Here is a 22,747-nt window from a genome sequence, read left to right as displayed (position 1 = left end):
TGGTAGCAATGTGAAAATCTGTTGCAGCTCAAGTCCACTACAAAACCCACAATGCAATGCTCTCTTTATGGGCTAGCCAGCAAATGTAGCTACACACAATACCAAAGTCAATATCACCATGTGAAGGGACTAGTTAACTGTAATATCGCCTAAAACTGAATTATCAATTTAGGAGTCTACAATCTCACCATGTTCAACCTGCAGATCGATGTGCCTCTCAGAGTGGAGCCTGACATTCGCAACGGCACCATGCAATGCACCCTGGACTGAAGAGGCAAAAAGACTTATAGTTAAAGAGCACTGACAAATAATAAATGTCCAATGGGCACTCCATGCAAAGGTCTTTATTGTGCTGTCAGTCAGTCTGCTAGCACAAGCAAAGGTGAAATGGACTCTTACCTGAGCAAAATAAAAGGTTACATAAATTATCTGGAATTTATCCTTGATCGCTCCCCTTTAGCCTTAACAAATGGCTTATTTGAATTTCTCATTATGGTAGAGGAATTTGGTTTGTTCAGGTAGATTCATATAGGGCTCGGGACATTATTTAGGAGATTACAACAGCCCACAGTGCGGCTCTAATCGAGAGGTTGCAGCTGTATGTCAAACCTGGCACCCCAGTTGTAATGGACACCAATGAAGTCCCTGACTGAGTCCCAAATGGCACTCTATTCACTACAAAAGCTGCATTCTCACAGGCAGGCCAATTCTGGTCTTTTGCCAATAATTGGGCAAAATATTGGGCTGCCTGTCTAAACGGCAAACCATTTTGCAGTACTTTTTAGGCCAATGGGCCCTGGTCAAAAGTAGTACACTATATAGGGAATTATGTTTTTACCTGGTTAGGTTATCGGTGATAAAGCAGGTACTTTTGTCTTCAGTTGGAGTTCAACATTTCATTAGTTCATGAACAATTTTCATTTGATTCTCTTAATTTCTGTTTTATTTATTTCACATTGATCAAGGAAGTCTGAGCTACAATTGAATTCAACCCACGTACACTTTGAAACCCTGACCAACCTAGCTGTTCCAGGTGAGATTCTCTCCATCTGCAAGTCCATTTCTACCTAAAGAATAATGTTCCGGACTTAATCAACAAAGACACACAGTATAAAAATCAACTGACCCATGTTTCAGTCCACCTCGGAAACTGCCCAATTTTGACTTACGGCCAGACTACAGTCCCTTCGTTGGCTCACTAATCGCCCGCGACCAGCTGGCCACTTAACCTTGTGACCTCAGAGGTCTGGGACAGCTGAATGACAGTCAGCTCGGTGAGTGAATGTGGCTTGGCAGGCTTAGGTTGTATTCCAAATGGCACCCTTTTCCTTACATGGTTCACCACTTTTGACCAGAGCCATATGGGCCCAAAGAGGGTGTAGGCTGAAATTTGGGACACATATTTAATCAAGGTTAACGATGCATCCCCAGGTGGGACTGGGCGGGTACAAGCATTAATCACGGTCCTGAGCAGGTCTGCCGCGCTCTACCTCACGTCAGCGCTTCCGTCCGGCCGGTAATGAAAAGGCATTGATCAGCCGCACAACATTGAGAATATGGCCGTATTATACAGAACTGTCTTAGGGAAACTGAGCAAACGGTGGGGGGTGCTGAGAGGGTGCAATTTATAAGGTTGTTGACCTACAAGCCCTGTGTATTCAGTGTGTGTGTGTAATGGATGTGTTTGTGTGCTATGTAAATGGTGTGTGCAGTATTAACAGTTGTGTGTGACTGGTGTTTATCTAAGTGTGCCTGCCACAGGCATGTGTTTTAGGTCTCTATTCAAGCTGTAGGTTTTCATTCCGCCCGTGCACTGCAGTAATGTGCCTTTTTAATGTGAAATTGCAGCGCCCATTCACACATACTCAAAACAATCTTTCCAGGCGTGTACACTTCTATTGGCCGCCTTGAGAAAAATCTCTCGCCGCGGAGAGGGCCTTGGCTCCAACTGCTCATTAACTGAGAGACAGAAAAAACAATTTGATTCGAAGCTTACACATGCAAGCACACATTCCTCTACACACAAACAGCACACACACACACATTCTCCCCTCATCTACTCTCTTCTTTTTCCATCTGAGTGAACCCAGTAAATCTGAGAGCTCAGAGTGCCAACGCTGCACATTTGCCGACCCCAGTGCCTCGGAAAGAGGATAGAAAGGGAGAATTACCCAGTCAGACAACCTGCAGTAGGAGAACTGCCTCGATAAATATAGCCTCTCCATCCGTCTGACACTGAGTAACATGCTAAAACTCAAACACTGACTACACACACAGAGGGAGAGATAAAGAAAGAAAAATAGAGATGTATGGGAGGGGGAAAGAGATGAATAGAGTGAGTGAAAGAGAACAAGAGTGTTGATTATACTGACAGAAAAAAACAGATACTGTATGGACTGGAGAGAGAACCACATATGCCTGAAACTTACACAATGTCAGAGACACATAATGAGCATCCCAGTCAATAGATGCTAACCCATTTGACATTGAAAATGTGCATTTACCAAAATGTACTATTAATATACTACATATTTTGCGTTATTGTGTGACTGAGTTATGCTTTGTCGAGCGGCTATTTCCCTGGTCCTCTCTTATAAATCCATTGAATTACCGAGCATGGCCTGTCTACCCCCTCCTTCCTTCCTCTCTTCCTGAAGGAGTAATCAATTAAAACCCTGTCCGGCGCGCGCTGCATGTCAGCACTTTCTCTGCCCCCCTGTCATTTTTCTCTTGCGTATATCAGCACCAGTGTCCGTTGAGGAAGGCAAGGATGGTAAAAAAATAATACTTTATTTCGGGATGGGAAATGTTTCTATACATGTGTGTGCCAGAGAGTCGGTCCTACTCCCAGCTTGAGGTTTCCACTGAAGGGAGGAGATGCGTCAAGTTTATAGAGCGAGCGAGAGATGTGAGATCTTCCAGGGAGCTGTCTCAGGTCTTTAAAATAACGATAGGAAATATATTTTAGTAAGTATATGTTGAATTTGGAAAATATGAAAATATCGAAAAATAAAACTCCCATCAATTGTCAACCATATTGTGCAATATAAAAATGAGTGTCATTCCAATCATCCAAGTCATTTGTGTATTCATCTTGAGGTTTGAGGATCACTTTCCTTCACGTTCCTCTTAAAGTTGCTGACCTCACATACAGTATATTAAGATTTCACTGGAGCTCAATGAGATCAGCCTTCTCTATTAGGACCTGCCAAATTCTATTAGGTGACTGTTTGATGGGTCATTATTGGATCGACCCTCCACTGTAACACAATTACTGGCAATTACACTGATTACACACTAATGCAGTTGCCCAATCACAAGTAGTGCTACACACCGTAGGACAAAAAGTGGAGATTGGTATACACTGGCAACCCACTGATAAGATAAGGCCTGGGGAAGGAAATGGGGCTGTTAAATGGGAATTCATTTAGTGCCTCAACTGATCGGAAATCGGCTGCATGTTTTTATATTTAAGGCCTTTCAATTTGATGCCCATGAAACAAATGACAGAATGAAAGATTAGAGATTATTTTCATTCCTCTAATCCGCTTGGTTCCTCTGTCTATCTCAGAGACAAGGCCAAGTTCAGTTTGTTTGACCCTCCCGCCTTCACTGTCTCCAGGGAAAACCTCTGTCTGTTCACACACTCATTCCTTGTAAAAGTCGGTCTCTCCCCCTCCCTCCTGGTCCCCTGTTTCAGTAAATGATGCAGTCTTTCTTTACCTTTTTTTCTTTTCTGGGATTTGACATCAAATAAAACAACCCTATCCATCTGTCTATTTCCCTCTCTCTCTTTCTGTAAGTACTGCAATCTTCCCAATCTCAGGTTGAATTATCCCATGCTCCACTTTTCTTATTGCCCTTCCTGTTCACCTTCACTTCTTAAAGGTCTTTGAAAAAGCCTCATAATTCAGTACAATTTACTTCACCCTGTACAGTCGTTGAACCATGCCTTTTTGGATTCTTCGCCCATAAACTCATCGCACCCCATCCTGTTCCATTTCATCAGAGGTCATTGATAGACTTCAAGAGAACATCTTGAGATGTTCTATAGGCATCTCCAAAGAACCCCCCTCATCTTGACAGGAGGGTCCCTGACAATAGCCCTCTTGGACTAAGCCCAAAATCATTCCACTTCCTGCTCTTTCTCCCCTACATCTCTTCTCCCTCATTCTTTCTCTTCTCCTCTGCCCCATCCTCTTCTTCCTCAGAAGAAGTCCTTGGAGGCAGCCTCGACAAAGTTGGGAGCGGACATGAGGATGGCGATGGTGCAGATGATGTTGAACATACTGAAGGCCACCAGGCAGAGCCGGTCAATGACAGCTGCCGCAAACTTCCACTGGTCGGCCACGCTCTCTGTCTCATCCTGTTCACGGAAGCGGTCCGCCATGTAACGCACCTCCTCCAGAATAGCCTGGAGCTGGGGGTCACCTATACCCCCTCCCGAGTACTGTCCTCCAACCCCTATTCCAAAGGTACCGCCACTGGAAATGGTGCTAGGGCAGCCCACAGTGTCCTCGTTGGGGGTGGGGGGTGGTGGAGGGGGGCTGCCTGCAACTCGAGGAGGCCCGGCTGAGATGCTGTAACTCTGGATGTGGTCTGGGAGCAGTGGGGGGTCGTCCAGGTTCTGGAAGCCAATGTAGAGCAGGTTTCCGTTGTTGTTGGCGCTGGACTGGGCGTGAAGGTGGGGTTGACCCGTGTGCAGGCGGCCAGCCTGGAGAGGGGCCAGGTTCTGGGGGTGCAGTGGGTTGAGCGTGGGGTCTGGAGGGTTAGGGATGCTACCGCTCTGGGAGCTTGAAGAGCAGCGCCGTAGGTGGGGGGTGCAGGGTGGTCGCTCTGGGTCATCACTCTCCCCTGGGCGCTTCATACGTAAGAACCATGCTACCCACTGCAGTAGGACCACATTAACCTGAAAGGAAGAAAAGGGAGAATCAATCAGAGAAGGATGTTATAATATAGATACATAGGAAGGGAGGAAAACGCATCTAGTGAGGAATACACCTACACTTACAAAGGGTAGTGCACTTGGTAATACACTTGGGGGGAAACATTTCAGCCAGTTAAAGCTTGACACAGTGGATTGTGTGTGCGGATGCTGGTATATTCAACTTGACCTTTAGTATTCAACGCTACTTTCATGAGCACAAGAATGAGAAAATTGCCTAAGGCAGGAATTTTTCAATTACCTTTTGGGGGATATAAAGCTTTATTTAAATTCTAACCACGGAATTAAAGTTAGACACCGGCATCTGTCTCCTCCTTACATATCTTTTATCCTTTTAACCAAAACCAGTCTTACATACCGTCTTTTCTTTTTATATCTGAAAGGGCTATGGGGTAAAAAACGTGGTACATTAAAACCCTCCTCGAGAACTAGTCATTGCTGCGGTATTTTCTTAAATTCTGCCTATGGCTCTGTGAAAACCGAGCCAGCCGTTCAACTAGTCCCGGCTTTGGGACAACGCTCACCTGGGTGAACCAATCACAAAGCTTCACAGTAATACTTTGACATGTATTCTCTCGGTTCACTTGCTTTTTATCGCTTGATAATTTCTTCTTGCATGTTTTGCTCCAATTGCTACTGTCTGCTGCTACTATTATACATTAGTTGGCGAAGACGTTTTCTAGCAAGTTATCAATGTGCATAATATATTTAAAGTGGAGAGAGGCTAGGAAAAAAATATGAAATGCCGATCTGCATTCTGAATGCAAGTTTTGAGAACACAGACAATTCCGCTGCTTCCTTGATTTATATACACTCAGTGGCGCGCTCCTACAGACTGTCACGTGGCTTGCTATATAAAGCAGGCATCGAGGCATTCAGTTACTGTTCGATTGAACGTTAGAATGGGCAAAACTAGTAACCTAAGTGACTTTGAGCACATGGTATGCGCTTCGGTTTCAGTATCTCAGAAACAACCGGCCTCCTAGGCTTTTCACTCACAACAGTTTCTAAGGTTTACCGAGAATGGTGCGACAAGCAAAAAACATCCAGTCAGCGGCAGTCCTGTGGGCAAAAACAGCTTGTTGATGAGAGTTCGAAGGAGAATGGCAAGAATCGTGCTAGCGAACAGGCGGGCCACAAACAGGCAAAAAAATGGCGTAGTACAACAGTGGGGTGCAGAACGGCGTCTCGGAACGCACAACTCGTCCACACCGCGTTCCACCCCTGTCAGCTAAAAACAAGAAGCTTGTTTTTAGCTCCAGTGGCCACACGATCACCAACACTGGAAAATTGATGAATGGAAAAACATCCCCTTGTCCAACGAATCCCGGTTCCTGTTGCATCATGCTGATGGCAGAGTCAGGATTTGGCGTAAAAAACATGGCCCCATCCTGCCTGGTGTCAACGATACAGGTGTATATGGAATGTTTTCCTGGCACATATTAGGTCCCATGATACCTATTGAGCAATGTTTCCATAACCAGGAGAATTCAGGGTGTTCAGGATGCAAAGGGGGGGGTCCGACCCGTTACTAAATAGGTGTGCCTAATTGAATTAGAGGGTTATGCCGCTGGAATTTATACACTGAGTAGGTGAAGTTATGGAGATTGTACTCCTATTAGAGAGATGGCGAGAGAGACAGTTCCTCGGTTTAGGGTTATTTAATGTTGATTGGAGATTAACAATGTTTGCAATTCTGTGCTATTTCACTCAGCTGTGATTATCCAATTAACTGTCCATTTATCCGCCAACCGTGATATCCTAGCCGTGTCTGAATCATGGCTTAGGAAGACCACCAAAAATCCTGAAATTTCCATCCCTAACTATAACATCTTCCGACAAGATAGAACTGCCAAAGGGGGCGGAGTTGCAATCTACTGCAGAGAGAGCCTGCAGAGTTCTGTCATACTATCCAGGTCTGTGCCCAAACAATTCAAGCTTCTACTTTTAAAAATCCACCTTTCCAGAAACAAGTCTCTCACCGTTGCCGCTTGTTATAGACCCCCTTCAGCCCCCAGCTGTGCCCTGGATACCATATGTGAATTGATTGCCCTCCATCTATCTTCAGAGTTCGTGCTGTTAGGTGACCTAAACTGGGATATGCTTAACACCCCAGCCGTCCTACAATCTAAGCTAGATGCCCTCAATCTCACACAAATTATTAAGGAACCTACCAGGTACAACCCTAAATCCGTAACCATGGGCACTCTCTTAGATATCATCCTGACCAACTTTCCCTCTAAATACACCTATGCTGTCATCAACCAGGATCTCAGCGATCACTGCCTCATTGCCTGCATGCATGATGGGTCCGTGGTCAAACGACCACCCCTCATCACTGTCAAACGCTCCCTAAAACACTTCAGCGAGCAGTTCTTTCTAATCGACCTGGCCCGGGTATCCTGGAAGGATATTGACCTAATCCCGTCAGTAGAGGATGCCGGGTTGCTCTTTTAAAAGTGTTTTCCTCGCCATCTTAAATAAGCATGCCCCGTTCAAAAAAATAGAACTAAGAACAGATATGGCCCTTGCTTCACCCCAGACTTGACTGCCCTTGACCAGCACAAAAACATCCTGTGGCGTTCTGCATTAGCATCGAATAGCCCCCACGATATGCAACTTTTCAGGGAAGTCAGGAACAATCAAACTCAGTCAGTTAGGAAAGCTAAGGCTAGCTTTTTCAAACAGAAATTTACATCCTGTAGCACTAATTCCAAAAGTACATGGAGAATAAGAGCACCTCCTTCCAGCTGCCCACTGCACTGAGGCTAGGAAACACTGTCACCACCGATAAATCGACGTTAATCGATAATTTCAATCAACATTTTTCTACGGCTGGCCATGCTTTCCACCTGGCTACCCCTACCCCGGCCAACAGCTCAGCAACCTCTGCAACTTGCCCAAGCCCCCCCCCCTTCTCCTTCACCCAAATCCAGACAGCTGATGTTCTGAAAGAGCTGCAAAATCTGGATTCCTACAAATCAGCTGGGCTAGACAATCTGGACCCTCTCTTTCTAAAATTATCTGCCGAAATTGTTGCAACCCCTATTACTAGCCTGTTCAATCTCTCTTTCGTATCGTCTGAGATCCCCAAAGATTGGAAAGCTGCCGCGGTCATCCCTCTCTTCAAAGGGGGAGACACTCTAGACCCAAACTGTTATAGACCTATATCCATCCTGCCCTGCCATTCTAAAATCTTCGATAGCCAAGTTAAACAGATCACCGACCATTTCGAATCCCACCGTACCTTCTCCACTATGCAATCTGCTTTCCGAGCTGGTCATGGGTGCACCTCAGCCACGCTCAAGGTCCTAAATGATATCATAACCGCCATCGATAAAAAACAGTACTGTGCAGCCGTCTTTATCGACCTGGCCAAGGCTTTCGACTCTGTCAATCCCCGCATTCTTATCGGCAGACTCAATAGCCTTGGTTTCTCAAATGATTGCCTCGCCTGGTTCACCAACTACTTCTCAGATAGAGTTCAGTGTGTCAAATCGGAGGGCCTGTTGTCCGGACCTCTGGCAGTCTCTATGGGGGTGCCACGGGGTTCAATTCTCGGGCCGACTCTTTTCTCTGTATACATCAATGATGTCGCTCTTGCTGCTGGTGTTTCTCTGATCCACCTCTACGCAGATGACAAGATTCTGTATACATCTGGCCCTTCTTTGGACACCGCGTTAACAAACCTCCAAACAAGCTTCAATGCCATACAACACTCCTTCCATGGCCTCCAACTGCTTTTCAATGCTAGTAAAACTAAATGCATGCTCTTCAACTGATTGTTGCCCACACCCTCCCGCACGACTAGCATCACTACTCTGGACAGTTCTGACTTAGAATATGTGGACAACTACAAATACCTAGGTGTCTGGTTAGACTGTAAACTATCCTTCCAGACTCACATTAAGCATCTCCAATGCAAAATTAAATCTAGAATCGGCTTACTATTTTGCAAACAAACCCTCCTTTACTCATGCTGCCAAACATACCCTCGTAAAACTGACTATCCTATCGATCCTTGACTTCGGCGATGTCATTTACAAAATAGCCTCCAACACTCTACTCAGCCCACTGGATGCAGTCTATCACAGTGCCATCCGTTTTGTCACCAAAGCCCCATATACTACCCACCACTACGACCTGTATGCTCTCGTTGGCTGGCCCTCACTACATATTCGTCGCCAAACCCACTGTCTCCAGGTCATCTACAAGTCTTTGCTAGGTAAAGCCCCACCAAAATGATTAATCATATCACTTTAGTAAATCATTTTTAAAGGGTTAATGACCTTAGATTTGAGCATATTTTGCTTCGATTTAAGAAAATTCTCAATTACCTCAAATTTGTCTTTGGTATTACCGTCACTACTCCTACTGGTGGTGCAATGTTATCATAATGGTACAAAGGATTTAAATTAATTAAGCTACCATATTAGTTGATTTAGAAGTGGAAGATGGACCCAAATACATTTTAAATTACATCAAAATTCCATGCCCAAATGCCACTACAATTCAATAACGACCCACAAGTGTTTGGCCAGTTGCAACAACAAGGAAATGGCTATACCAAAGGAGTATGGCAAACCAAGAGTTATCTTGATAGCATTAGCCATAATAGGGTAAAAACTGTTTCATTGTGGTATACCAGGAGATCAGCCATGGAAGGTTTGATGGGTGAGCGCATGGCGCTAAGAGCGCGTGTTTTTTTCTATGGGAAATGCTCACAGTTAGTAATGACTGGTGGCAGGTAGGCTAGCGGTTAAAAGCATTGGGCCAGTAACTGAAAAGTCGCTGGTTTGAATCCCGAGCCTCCTAAGTGGAAAATCTGTTTGTGCCCTTGAGTAAGGAACTTAACCCTAATTGCTCCGTAAGTTGTTCTGCGTCTGCTTAATGACTAAAATGTCAAATGTAACTGTCTTTAGACAGCATGAGGTCTGGCCTTACCCATTTAGGCATCTGGCCTCCGTTTGGGTCGTGGTGATGATACTGCAGCACCACCGTTGTAGCTATGACTGACATCCCAACAATGATCATAGTACTGGCAAAGTACTGTCCTGAAAGGGGGGCAGGAAAGAGAGAAAACAATTAGAGTAAAGAGAGGAAGCCATTTGTAATAACAATAATGCTAACAGTGGTTTTCTTGCTGATCATGACATTTTTCTTGGGCTTTAATGGGCTGGATTTGTGTTTTAGTAGTCAAAGGGGTGCAACTCATCTGTCTGGCTGCAGTGAGCTCACCGTGCAGTGAGCTCACCGTACATCATTTCCAGCATTGAATCTTTACGATTTATTTAGTCAATTACAATTAAGGACAAACAGATGGTTAGATCACCAGTGCCTAACCAACATTTGGGACAATTATTTCAAACACACACACACACACTACACTCTAACTAACACACATACAGTGAGCTCCAAAAGTATTATGAGAGTTACATGTTGTTTTGGCTATATACTCCAGCACTTTGGATTTACTTCGACATTAATGTGGATGCTACCATGATTACGGATAATCCTGAATGAATCGTGAATAATGATGTGAGAACGTTACAGACGCACAAATATCATACCCCCATAAAATGTTAACCTCCCATGTTATTGTAAGGGTGAGAGGTTAGCATGTCTTGGGGATAAGATATTTGTGCCTCTAACATTCTCACTCATCATTATTCATGATTCATTCACGATTATCTGTAAGCATGGTAGCATTCACATTAATGTAGAAGTATTTAGAAACATATTCTATTCTTATTGACAAAAGTGACTCCAAAATGACACAATACATTATTTAGAATTAATTTCTATTAGGCACAAAAATAATCTGAAACAAACAGCAAATGCATCCAACAAATTTCTTTCTTCTTTAATACATATATAAGTGTATTGGTCCACTTAAAATGGGCGGACTATGCACAAAAAGTGCTGTAATTTCGAAATAGATAAAAAATACACTCAAATTAAAGCTGACAGTCTGCACTTTAACCTCATAGTCATTGTATCATTTCAAATCCAAAGTGCTGGAGTACAGAGTCAAAACAACAAACTGTATGAGAACACACCTATGAGAGGGATGGAATCTGAAGTGGCTGGCATGATCTCTGCCACCAGTAACATGAAGACCGTGAGCGAGAGCAGCACAGTGATACCTGAACAGAGAGAGGAAGATATTGAAAATGTATAAAACCGTGAGTGGCTGCTGAGCACAATCTCCATTTTAACTGACATGGGGTAATAAAATGTGTGTGCTACTCAGTACAACTATAACACACACCACTCTTCACACTTATCACACATTTATTAACATCTGTGCCTCAATCAGGTTTGATCCCGGGCGAGCCTCCAGAAATCCACATTTGTAAAGATAAACCTTATAGGCATCTCGCTTAGCAAATATTTTATGTTCTTTGCCAGTCAAGCCAACGTAATTGATTTCAACTTCATATGAGTAGATTTGGTTCGATCTGATGCAAATTGCAAAGTGTGACAGAGTAATATACTCAAAGTGAATTACTTTTGGACCATTCCTCTTCTTCAATTGCCCTTAGTAGAGCCTTACTTCTAACCCACACATATGCTTACCCTATATTAGCAATCCATCTACCCCGGCTGTCTATGCTCCCTCTCTCTTCCCCATCTCACTCTTCATTCACCAGATCTAATCTTCATCTCCTCCCATTACCTCTGTCCCACTTTCTTTTTTTCCCCCACATTTTCCAAGTGCTTTCTTGGCATAACTGGTACCGTGCAGAAGCAAGCCGATAAAACAAACATCTTTCAAGTGAGTCGGCCCTGTTCGCTCAATAGATTAAACAAGTGTCACTTCAAGGGTCGAGAGGAAATGTAGAATTTAACTTTAAAGAATGTCACAGAAGAGATGGACAGTGGCTCTCATTTAAGGCCATATGCTTATCTTGGCAAGCCTGGTTGATACCAAACTCTAAGTCCTCCTGACTTCAGCATCTGGAGAGGCTCCTTTGATGTTGGCACCCTATTCCCCATGTAGTGCACTACTTTTGACCAGAGCCCTTGTCAAAAGTAGTAGACTATAAAGGGAATAAGGTGCCATTTGGGCCGCAGATAGTGCCTCAATAATGAAGGGGGCTGTGCTTTTACACTGGTTGGTTCCCCTCTACGTCTGTCTCGCTGAAACACCCACACATACAAATAGCCTGTGAGCGCTGCCCTCTTGCTTTACAACTGTTAGTTTTCAAATCTAAACAGAAAGAGGTCTCAACTTCCCTGGGGGAATATTTTTGGGGGTGATAATCAATCAGCGCCAAGGCAAAACTGGGTGCATTTCTACCCTTAACATTGAGATTCGATGAGAGTTTAAAAGAAAACTGCCTCTCCACACCACGGTGGGTATTGGGTACATAGCTTGTGTTGTACAACATAACCGGGTATCAGCCAGGCTGTATCTTGGCACCGAATTCCTTAAAACCTGTTCATCAAGCATGGTGTCAAGCTGAATTCCTGGAAGGCTGTGTATGTAAGCTCTCTCTCCCTAATCGATTCCTGGGCTTAATTACATCAATAGGTTAATTGGCTGTGTTGTGTGAGGGATTATGCATCTTTTCCAGTAATACAATGCACTGTAATGCATCCTCAAATCAGGTTAAACGTTTTACACATCCCCAAAACTCTTCTAGGTCTTCTTTGTTTTCCTCCACTCTTTAGTTTTCACCCTTTACTAGAATCAATCTACTCTCTCTCCCCTGTCATCCTTTCTTCCCCATCACCATTATTCCCCTCCCATCCTCTTCTTATTCCCCTTCACTCTCTAATGCCTTTCCCCTTCTCCTCCTCTCTATGCTGCTGTCCTCCATCCTCTCGTCTCCGTTTCTTTTCGAAAAATATCTATCACTCTTGGATCATCTACCCTATCCTCTCTGCTCACCCAGAGAGATCTTCTCCCCAGAGTCGGCAGGCAGTAGGAAGATAAGCAGGGTCATGGAGGACAGCAGCACACAGGGGATGAGCAAGTTTAGAGCGTAGTAGAGAGTGCGCCGGCGGATGGTCACAACGAACGTCACATCGGGGTAGGGCTCCTTACAGCAGTCATAGAACACCTCGCTACGAGTGCCTGGCACTCCTTGAGTGAGGTGAGAAAAAAAGAGAAAAAAGTAAGGGACAGAATAAAGTGGGAATTTTCATAAAAGTTCTAGCTTAGTTGACAATTTAAATTGAGCAATTGATAACAGAAATGTAGGAGGGCAGTCCAATCCCACTCACCCACTAGGTCCCATTCCCCGTTGGACATGTACCCGGAGATGTCGGCCTCGTTCATTTGTAGGTCCATCAGCCAGCCATCGTACGTCCACGAGCCAAACTTCATCTCACACTTTTGGATGTCGAAGGGGAACCAACGTACGTCCACGTTACATGTGCTCATGAAAATCCCTGACATACAGGGAAAGAGATTGATAAAAGGGATGCAAAGAGTGACATGTAGGAGATATACACTGAGTGTACAAAACATTAAGAAGCTCTTTCAATGACATAGACTGACCAGGTGAATCCATGTGAAAGCTGTGATCCCTTATTGATGTCACTTGTTAAATCCACTACAATCAGTGTAGATGAAGGGGAGGAGACAGGTTAAAGAGGGATTTTTAAGCTTTGAGACAATTGAGATACGGATTGTGTATGCGTGTCATTCAGAGGGTGAATAGGCAAGACAAAAGACTGAAGTGCCTTTGAATGGGTTATGGTAGTACCGGTTTGAGTGTGTCAAGAACTGCAACGCTGATGGGTTTTTCACGCTCAACAGTTTCCCATGTGTATCAAGAATGGTCCACCACCCGGACAGGACATCCAGCCAACTTGACCCAACAGTGGGAAGCGTCCCTGCGGAACGCTTTCGATACCTTGTAGAGTACATGCCCCAACAAATTGAGACTGTTCTGAGGGCAATATTAGGAAGGTGTTCCTAATGTTTCGTACACTGTGTAGACATCCATACAGTGGGAGATTGTGAGAGCAAATTATAGCCATTTTACTTGTTGTTCAAAAATGTTACTTTGCACATACTGTATCTTCTTGTTCTGGCACCTATTTGTAAGCACTCTGGAGGAGTGCTTAACCACAGTTAAACATGACAACAGTTAAACATGACAACAGTTTAACATGACACAGTTAAACATGACAACAGTACAAGAGTGAATGACTACGTCCCAATTATCTCTCCCTCTTACCATATTGCACTTGTTCACTTCCCTTCACTGATTTTAAAGGAAATGACTGGTGTAAATTCCCTCTAGCCTGGCCCCTGCCGCCACCAATCCAATGCTTTTAGATTTATGGGAAGTAGTGAATGAGTCTACACTTCAGGAGAAAGGAGATATATTGGTGGGACGTACCCAGAGAGTGCCATATAGAAAGTGACACTGATCTCGACTCTGCAGACAGCTTATCCAGACTATAATCAGATCAACTTTTTCATTATACAGAACCACACACACACACAGACACACAAAGTACTACACAATCGATGCACAGAGAGATCGGTGGCAAAGTAAAAACTGAAATGAACAAATCAAGCCTGTAGAGTTTTCCAGTAGTGCCCACAACCAAAATGCCAAAGTAGTCTTCCAAACAGCACACAAAAATATTCATTATGAGTCACAAGACATGCAAATTAAGCTTTAGAAAAACAGAAGGGTCTGAAAAGCTATTTTAATGGTTTAGAAGTTGACAATCAAACCAAATTAATTCCCATAAATCCAGCATGAATTATAAAACTTAGTCACTTCACATATCAAATTCCCAATGCAAGATTTCAAATGTAGTTTCATTCAATAGTTGTTTTTTTCCCCGCTCATAATGGCATTGCTTTATAGTCTCTGAGCCGTGAAATTGTCAACAATGAACAGTCCAATATACAATTCACCTCTTTGTGCTGTGGTAAGGGCTCTGTAATAACTTATTGTTTTCTCTAGATTCATTCAACCTAAAACTAAACTGATTAGCTAAAAGCTACATTTACTTCCATTTGTAATTCACTGCTCTCCTGCAGCTCTGTAACAGATCCTCTAAGCTAATAATTAGGTTATTCTAAAAGCTGATCCGACAAGCAACAATCAATGACCAAAATGTCCTCTAAAACAGCAACCAATATCTCAAGATTCTTTACTTAAAAAAATACAGTATATCTTAAATCTCTGGAGAATTCCCTGAAAAACAACCTCTGCACAGGAAACAAGATGGATCACCTCAGCATTCAAAATCTATTTTCGTTCCCTTAGTGTTTGTCCCAAACGGCACCGTATTCCCTATATAGGGTGCCATTTGGGAACCAGCCTAAGACACCATCCTGCCAATACACCATGCATCATATCGGAGCTATATATGAAAACTATTTCCAAACGTTACCATCCACCTAAAGTTCTATATCATATATCTCATCTGAGCTATGAAAACAATTTCTAAACATTTTAAAAACCACGAGAGCTCCAGAGGGTTGCTGCTTTTTAATTATTTACCCAGGAGTCAAGCTCCCAAACCCTCCCTGGCATACAGAGCCCATAGTCTTTTATCTCCAGACCAAATGGAGGCCAAATGGACCCCAGTAATTACTTTTATGATGAGAGGTCAGATCAGATCTTTGATATTCTGTACATTATAGCATTCCTGTGTGTGTCGCAGTCCCAATTCTCCATGCACATCATCATCATGATTTCATCCCAAATGGCACCCTATTCCCTACGTAGTGCGCTACTTCGACCAGCGCCCTATGGGACCTGGTTAAAATGTGCGCACTATATAGGGAGTAGGGTGCAATTTGGGACACAGCCCCATATCACCCCTTCTGACAACATTTAATTAGCCAACTGTGTTTACATACAACACCTTATAAATAAACATATCCACTGAATAAGAAATGATGGAATTTCTTTGCACCCATTCCTTGACTTGACTTCAAAAGGCCATTTTGGTTTAGTCTGGCACAAGGGACTGGATCCCAGAAGTCTTTAATGTGGGGTTGGGGGAGGTCTGAGAGGATTCAACCAATGTGGTCTTAAAATATGAGAGGGGTAAATATCTCCCATATAGAAGAAACACTGCACATTGGGATTTGTTGCTACAGTAGCTGAGGATGCTGCTTCAAATATTGATGTCATAATTAAGAATAATCGGAAACCCAGAACTAAAATCTTGCGTAATTGCGTCAGATGCTAAATTAAGTTCTTGGTGCAGATGTGTTAGAAAAGATATTAGAACGAACAGCAGAAGCAGATCGGTAGCTCCACTCCTCTCCGTCTGCAAGTTATGGACAAGTCTATGGGCCAAATGTCCCCTCCCCTTCAGAAATTCAAAAGATGCAAACACCTGCGAAATCGGGATTTTTCCAAATTATCAGTGACAAAATCTGCGCACCGGAACAAAGTTCTCTGTTAGTTGTGTGATCCCACAGTCTGTTGACAGACACTATGAAACCATTTATGTTACGTGCGTCTGTCCACGAGGGATTATACAAAACAGATAGGGAGACACACATACCCACTGATACAGAAAAGGCCACTACCAAAGTTTTTAATAAAAAAAAATATATATATATATACAGTACCAGCCAAAAGTTTGGACACACCTACTTTATTTTTGCTATTTTCTACAGTGTAGAATAATAGTGAAGACATCACAACTATGAAATAACATATATGGAATCATGTAGTAACCAAAGAAGTGTTAAACACTTGATGACAGCTTTGCACACTCTTGGCATTCTCTCAACCAGCTTCATGAGGTCGTCACCTGGAATGTATTTCAATTAACAGGTGTGTCTTTAAGTTAATTTGTGGAATTTCTTTCCTTAATGCGTTTGAGACAATCAGTTGTGTTGTGACAAGGTAGGGGTGGTATACAGAAGATAGCCCTATTTGGTAAAATACCAAGTCCATATTATGGAAAGAACAGCTCAAATAAGCAAAGAGAAACGACAGTCCATCATTACTTTAAGACATGAAGGTCAGTCAATCAGGAAAATGTCAAGAACTTTGAAAGTTTCTTCAAGTTCAGTCGCAAAAACCATCCAGCGCTATGATGAAACTGGCTCTCATGAGGACCGCCACAGGAAAGACCCAGAGCTACCTCTGCTGCAGAGGAAAAGTTCATTAGAGTTACCTGCACCTCAGATTGCAGCCAAAATAAATGCTTCACAGAATTCAAGTAACAGACACATATCAACATCAACTGTTCAGAGGAGACTGCGTGAATCAGGCCTTCATGGTCGAATTGCTGCAAAGAAACCAGAGAGTAGAGTAGGTGAACGGATGATCTCCACATGTGTGGTTCCCATTGTGAAGCATTGAGGAGGAGGTGTGATGGTGTGGGGCTGCTTTGCTGGTGACACTGTTGGTGATTTATTTAGAATTCCAGGCACACTTAACCAGCATGGCTACCACAGCATTCTGCAGTGATACGCCATCCCATCTGGTTTGCACTTAGTGGTACTATAGTTTGTTTTTCAACAGGACAATGACCCAACACACCTCCAGGCTGTGTAAGGGCTATTTGACAAAGAAGGAGAGTGATGGTGCTGCATCAGATGACCTGGCCTCCACAATCACCCGACCTCAACCCATTTGAGATAGTTTGGGATGAGTTGGACCGCAGAGTGAAGAAAAGCAGCCAACAAGTGCTCAGCATATGTGGGAACTCCTTCAAGAATGTTGGAAAAGCATTACTCATGAAGCTGGTTGAGAGAATGCCAAGAGTGTACAAAGCTGTCATCAAGGCAAAGGGTGGCTACTTTGAAGAATGTCAAATATATTGATTTGTTTAATACTTTTTTGGCTACCACATGATTCCATATGTGTTATTTCATAGTGTTGATGTCTTCACTATTATACTACAATGTAGAAAATAGTCAAAATAAAGAAAATCCCTTGAATGAGTAGGTGTGTCCAAACTTTTGACTGATACTGTATGTAACATCAACAGAGTAGGAAAGATAGAAAGGGACTCACCTGGAGGGAGATACTCCGCGAAGCCACTGGAGTTGACCAACACGTTGGTCTTGAAGGAGGAGTCAAAGTCATCGTCTGCACTGAGGATAGAGAAAGGAAAGGGTGGATCAAACTCTGGACAGTAGTGTTTTAAAACCATAAAACACATGCATGTGTTGCATGACGATATGAATAGGACCATAGGTATACCTGTTGTAGAGGAGGACGTCTGGCGTCCACACCTGGTCAGTTGTGAACCGAAGGTTTTTCACTCCAGGGTATTCAGTCTGGTTCCACTGAAGATAATGATCAAACCAGCTCTGGAAGACAGACTCAGACTGGATATATTGGACATGGCAATTGAATTCAACTACAACTGAATATATAACTAAGAAGGTCCACTGAGAAGGATACAATACATTCACTCTCACTCCGACAGCTGTTCACTTGAAGCTGTGCTGTGCTTACCATCCGAAGCCAGATGTTAGTGGTGAGGACCTGATTCTTCTCATCCTATAATATGTAAATCATTTTGAGTCAATTCTTATTCCAAGGAGCTATATTGAGAGACATGCCTCAAAGAATTCTGTGTCATTTTTGAAGTTGCAGTGGAATATTTACTTTAACAGAGCAGAGTTTGCACAGGTATAGACGAAGACACCAACAGACAGGTCGACGTACTGACAAGCAGACGGATAAAATAACATAAATGTAATATGAACATTGGTCCCTACCACATCCATGATCTGCATCAGACTGATAGTGAAGAAGACTGTGAGGGAGTGTGAATCATTGCCCACCGGCCTCTCCATTCGATTGTAGTCCTTCAGAAGGTTCTTCAACAAGGTCCTCTGGTGAGGGCCCTGAACCGACACTGAGAGAGGAAGGGAGGAGAGGGAGATGGAAAGAAAGAGAGAAAAGGAGAGTAGGAGATTTCAGAATAGAGGTGATGAAGACAAGAGGGGCCATGGAAAGGGGAAAATGTATGGAGAAGAAGGGAGCAGAGAGAAGATTTAAGAAAAGATTTCAGAAAAGGCGATATAGAAGAGAAAAAAAAGGGTCGTGAAGAGGACCGCCCACTGGGCACAGACGTAATTTCAACGTCTAGTTTTGATTTACATTTGGTTGAGTTATCAACTAACGTGACTGCAACGGGAAATCAACAAAAAATGTCACCATGTCATTGATTGAATTTAGGTTAAAAGTTGGGTGAACAAAATGCGAAATCCCCTTACGTTGATGACTTTCTGCAAATCCAATCAGTTCTCCACATTTATTCACCTTCATCACATTAAATGTTTTTGTTGAAGTTATGTGAAAACAACGTTGACGCAACCAGTTTTTGCCCCGCGGGAGGAGAAAGGAAAATGGACAGAGAAGAATGGAGCAGAGAGAGATGGAAGGAAAGAGGGAGAAGGAGAGTAGAAGATTTCAGAAGCGAGGTGATATACAAAAGAGGGGGCATGGACAGGAGAGGAAAGTATGTGGGTTAAGTAAAGATGAAGAAGAATAGCGGAGGAGGAATCGGGGAAATTAGTGGAGGATGAGAGGAACCTCAGCGAAAGTTGTAGGCACACCTTATCAATGCTTAACTAATGAATAATCAAGCAGTTTCGTAAGTGTAAAACCCGTGAAGCACTACAAATTTAAGTAAGCGTGGGTGAATCATTAAATAAGGCATGATGTTCAAAGGATCTGCTTCATAATAGTGTTGTGGAGACTCATTTAGATAAGAGTCAGGTCAAATTATTGGCACCCTTGAAAAAAAAATGGGGAAAAAAGAATGTATAAAATACATAATACAAATACTGAGATATATTGTATTCTCCCAAAAATTGGGACATTTTGTTTAACAAGTAATAAAAACAATTCTCAAAAAGATAGGGGTCATAGTTATTAGCACCCCTGTTTTCAATACCTTTCAATAGCTCAACTTGCGAGGATATCGGCAATGAGCCTTTTTCTAAAATGTTTCATTCGATTGGAGAACACATCTTAGAGAGATCTTAGACCATTCCTCCATTCAGAATCTTTCCAAAGAGCTCTATTTTCATGTCATCTGACCACAGCACCAGTTCTTTTGTGTCCAAAGAAAGGTTAATATGCAGAAACTAACCCTATACCTACTGTCAAATTGGATGGACCTTTAATGTTATGCGGCTATTTTGCATCCACTGGTCCTGGGGCCATTGTTAAGGTCAACAGCATCGTGAACTTTACACATTACCAGGATATTTTTGTCAAAACCCTGGTTGCTTCTGCCAGGTCCTGGTTGCTTCTGCCAGCAAGACACTGACACTAAACAGACATCAAAACCCACAAAAAAAAGTATTAATTGGCCACAAAATCAACAGTCTCCGAACAAACCTGTGGTTTGAATTGAAGGTGGCAGTCCATAAATGCAAATGAAGGATATCAAGGATCTGGAAATATTCTGTATGGAGGAATGGTCTAAGATCCCTCCCGATGTGTTCTCCAATCTCCAACTCTAGCTAGTATTGACATTATAATTAAATCCCAATGGATTAGTTTCCATGAAACAGCTGCCTGTGTTGGCTTCCGAGTTAGAGCAGTGTCCTTAGCTAGCTAGTTAAACATTTGGCTATGGGTTAGCACTGGCAGTATGGGATTATGGAGAGTGAATTAAATAGTTTCTTCGCCATCTTGCTAGGTAGTTACCTAGCTGTGACCATATGGCTAGTATCAACAAGGGCTTTCTACAAAATAGTAACATTAGTGCAGCTAGCTAGCTAACATTGAAATCTAGACCATAAACTAAGCAGCACCTTCTGGTTTGGAGTATTTTAACGAGGCTGAGTGGCTGACGACGTCAAGGTCTATGCTGTGTGAACACATATGAGATTGACTGTCGACACTGTTCAGAGGTGCTAAAGTAAGTACTGTCGGCAGGCAAACGTTTGACAATCCAGTGTGTCAGCTATAAAGTCAGTGGATTTGAAATATTTTAGATGTGACTTAGCATATTCTTGTCAGCATCTTTTATATATTACTTTTTTATTTTATTTAACTAGGCGAGTCAGTTAAGAACACATTTTTATTTACAATGACGGCCTACCCCGGCCAAACCCTAACCCAGACAACGCTGGGCCAATTGTGCGCCGCCCTATGGAACTCCCAATGACGGCTAGTGATACAGCCTGGAATCGAACCCGGGTCTGTAGTGACACCTAATAGCACTGAGATGCAGTGCCTTAGACCGCTGCGCCATTCGGGTATTGTCTTGTCTAGTGTATTTGCTTTTGTCTTTTAACCACCTAGCCCATAACTTTAGTCCTACTATTTTGCCCTATATGTGTTTAGTTGTTACGTGTCATTTCAGATCCATTTGGTGTACAAACAGATATTAAGCACTCTGTCAGTGGTCTGTGTACTTCTAGCTGTTTTATTATCCTTTACCACTGCGTGTCAAGAGGACTTTAACCATTTTTCACCGGGAAAGTAACAAGAATCTCTACAAAAGGTTACAGTCAGGAAATGATTCACGATTTTGCGTTGAGGAAAGTTCAGTAGCTCTTTACATAGTTGCAGGGCAGGCAGCCTCTGATATGTAGTAATAACTCTCCTCTCCCTTAGCAAGCTATCTATCCTGCTGCTTACAGCTACTCTGCTCTCTTTGTTGCAGCAACATGTCCATACATAACAAGGAAGCAAGATCGAACCAGATCTATAATGGTGTTCAATTGACGTGCCACCATTGATAATTGTCTGTTCCCTGCTGGTTCAATCCCATTGATACTGCACTCTGTCCCCAGAGATTTTGGAGAAATAGAGGGTGAAAGAGTGAGGGAGGTTGTGACATTTATGATTGCAGCGTTTTCTCTAATAAAGCAAGTCTCCCCATCTCTCTCGCTTTATATACCAACTCTCTCTCTTTCTTTTTCTGTCCGTCCCTGCAACAGACAACATGTATTTTACGTTGAGGACCACATCACATCAGGTTCTGAATAACTGTAGACTTCTGTATTCACTAGGCACACAGGTAGGCATATACACACAGACCAACATAAAACAAGAGCACAAACACTGAGAGAACACAAAAATACACAGACACTTCTCAATCCTCCTCTCCTCCTTTCCAGTGATCCTTTCCTAGTCTTTCCCTCTGGCTTTGTAACTCTAATCTTGCAATGTAGTCAGAGAGAGTAAATAGAGAGGCAGACCTACCCTGGACCAAAGCAGAGAATCCACAGACAACCAGTGCCACAGAGCACCACATTTCTAATGGAGCTGAGACAGACCGGCTTTGGAGGGTCCTGGATATAGGGATAAGAGGAGAGGCAGCACGGACAGGAAGATTGGATTCAGAGGCAGGAATTCCCCTGATTCACATCCACAAAGCATGAGAAGGAATGAATGAGTTAGTCAGAAAGAGCAGGACAGAGAGATAGGGGGTAGGAAATGAGGTCCAGAGCCTAAGCTCGCACATGCCGTCTGGAAAAATGCAGTGAGTGAGTGGAAGAAAAAAAACAACTGATTGATTCTAGACACAAGTCAGCTCTCCCCCACTCTCTTTTGCGCTCTCTCTCTCCTTATCCCCCTCCCTAATCGTGTCCCTCTGCTTCCCTGGGAGGTGGAGCCAAGGAGGAGAGCATGAGAGGACAAAAAGGGATGGGGACCTTTTTAAGAAAAATAGCCCCACCTGATTGATTTGTGTAAACATCTTAATTGACAAAGTGTGTGTGTGTGCGTGCGTGCATAAAAATATGCCTCTTGGGTCCAATCTCCGGATTTGTCTGTGCCGCACAGTGATATACACAGTCTACTGGAGCAGAGAGTTGATGGAGGGGAGAACTAGTCTGTGTGTGAGTGAGCGAGCGAGCGAGGTGATAGATAGGTG

The 22,747-nt window shown here is 43.2% G+C and overlaps 1 protein-coding gene across 2 annotated transcripts; it reads right to left on the bottom strand.

Annotated features, from left to right (window-relative positions):
- Positions 1 to 328: 328 nt before the first annotated feature.
- LOC139554770 (neuronal acetylcholine receptor subunit alpha-7-like) lies at positions 329 to 22,423 on the bottom strand. 2 transcript variants are annotated; one of them, XM_071367897.1, is made up of 10 exons: positions 22,075 to 22,423; positions 18,624 to 18,763; positions 18,358 to 18,402; positions 18,100 to 18,209; positions 17,911 to 17,990; positions 13,178 to 13,345; positions 12,843 to 13,037; positions 11,005 to 11,091; positions 9,890 to 9,999; positions 329 to 4,909 (listed from the first exon to the last, which is right to left on the bottom strand). In XM_071367897.1, exons 1-10 carry the CDS (start codon positions 22,124 to 22,126, stop codon positions 4,208 to 4,210), a joined length of 1,689 nt encoding a protein of 562 aa, XP_071223998.1. In that variant the 5' UTR covers positions 22,127 to 22,423; the 3' UTR covers positions 329 to 4,207. The 2 variants fall into 2 exon arrangements, with proteins under 2 accessions (XP_071223998.1, XP_071223999.1); XM_071367898.1 differs by lacking the exon at positions 22,075 to 22,423 and adding an exon at positions 19,125 to 22,063.
- Positions 22,424 to 22,747: the final 324 nt, after the last annotated feature.

Source organism: Salvelinus alpinus, chromosome 26 (genome assembly GCF_045679555.1).
Source record: "Salvelinus alpinus chromosome 26, SLU_Salpinus.1, whole genome shotgun sequence".
In the NCBI taxonomy this organism is placed as follows: Eukaryota; Metazoa; Chordata; class Actinopteri; order Salmoniformes; family Salmonidae; genus Salvelinus; species Salvelinus alpinus.
The sequence above is the reverse complement of the archived record's forward strand: the minus strand, read 5'-3'. Positions and strand labels throughout refer to the sequence as shown.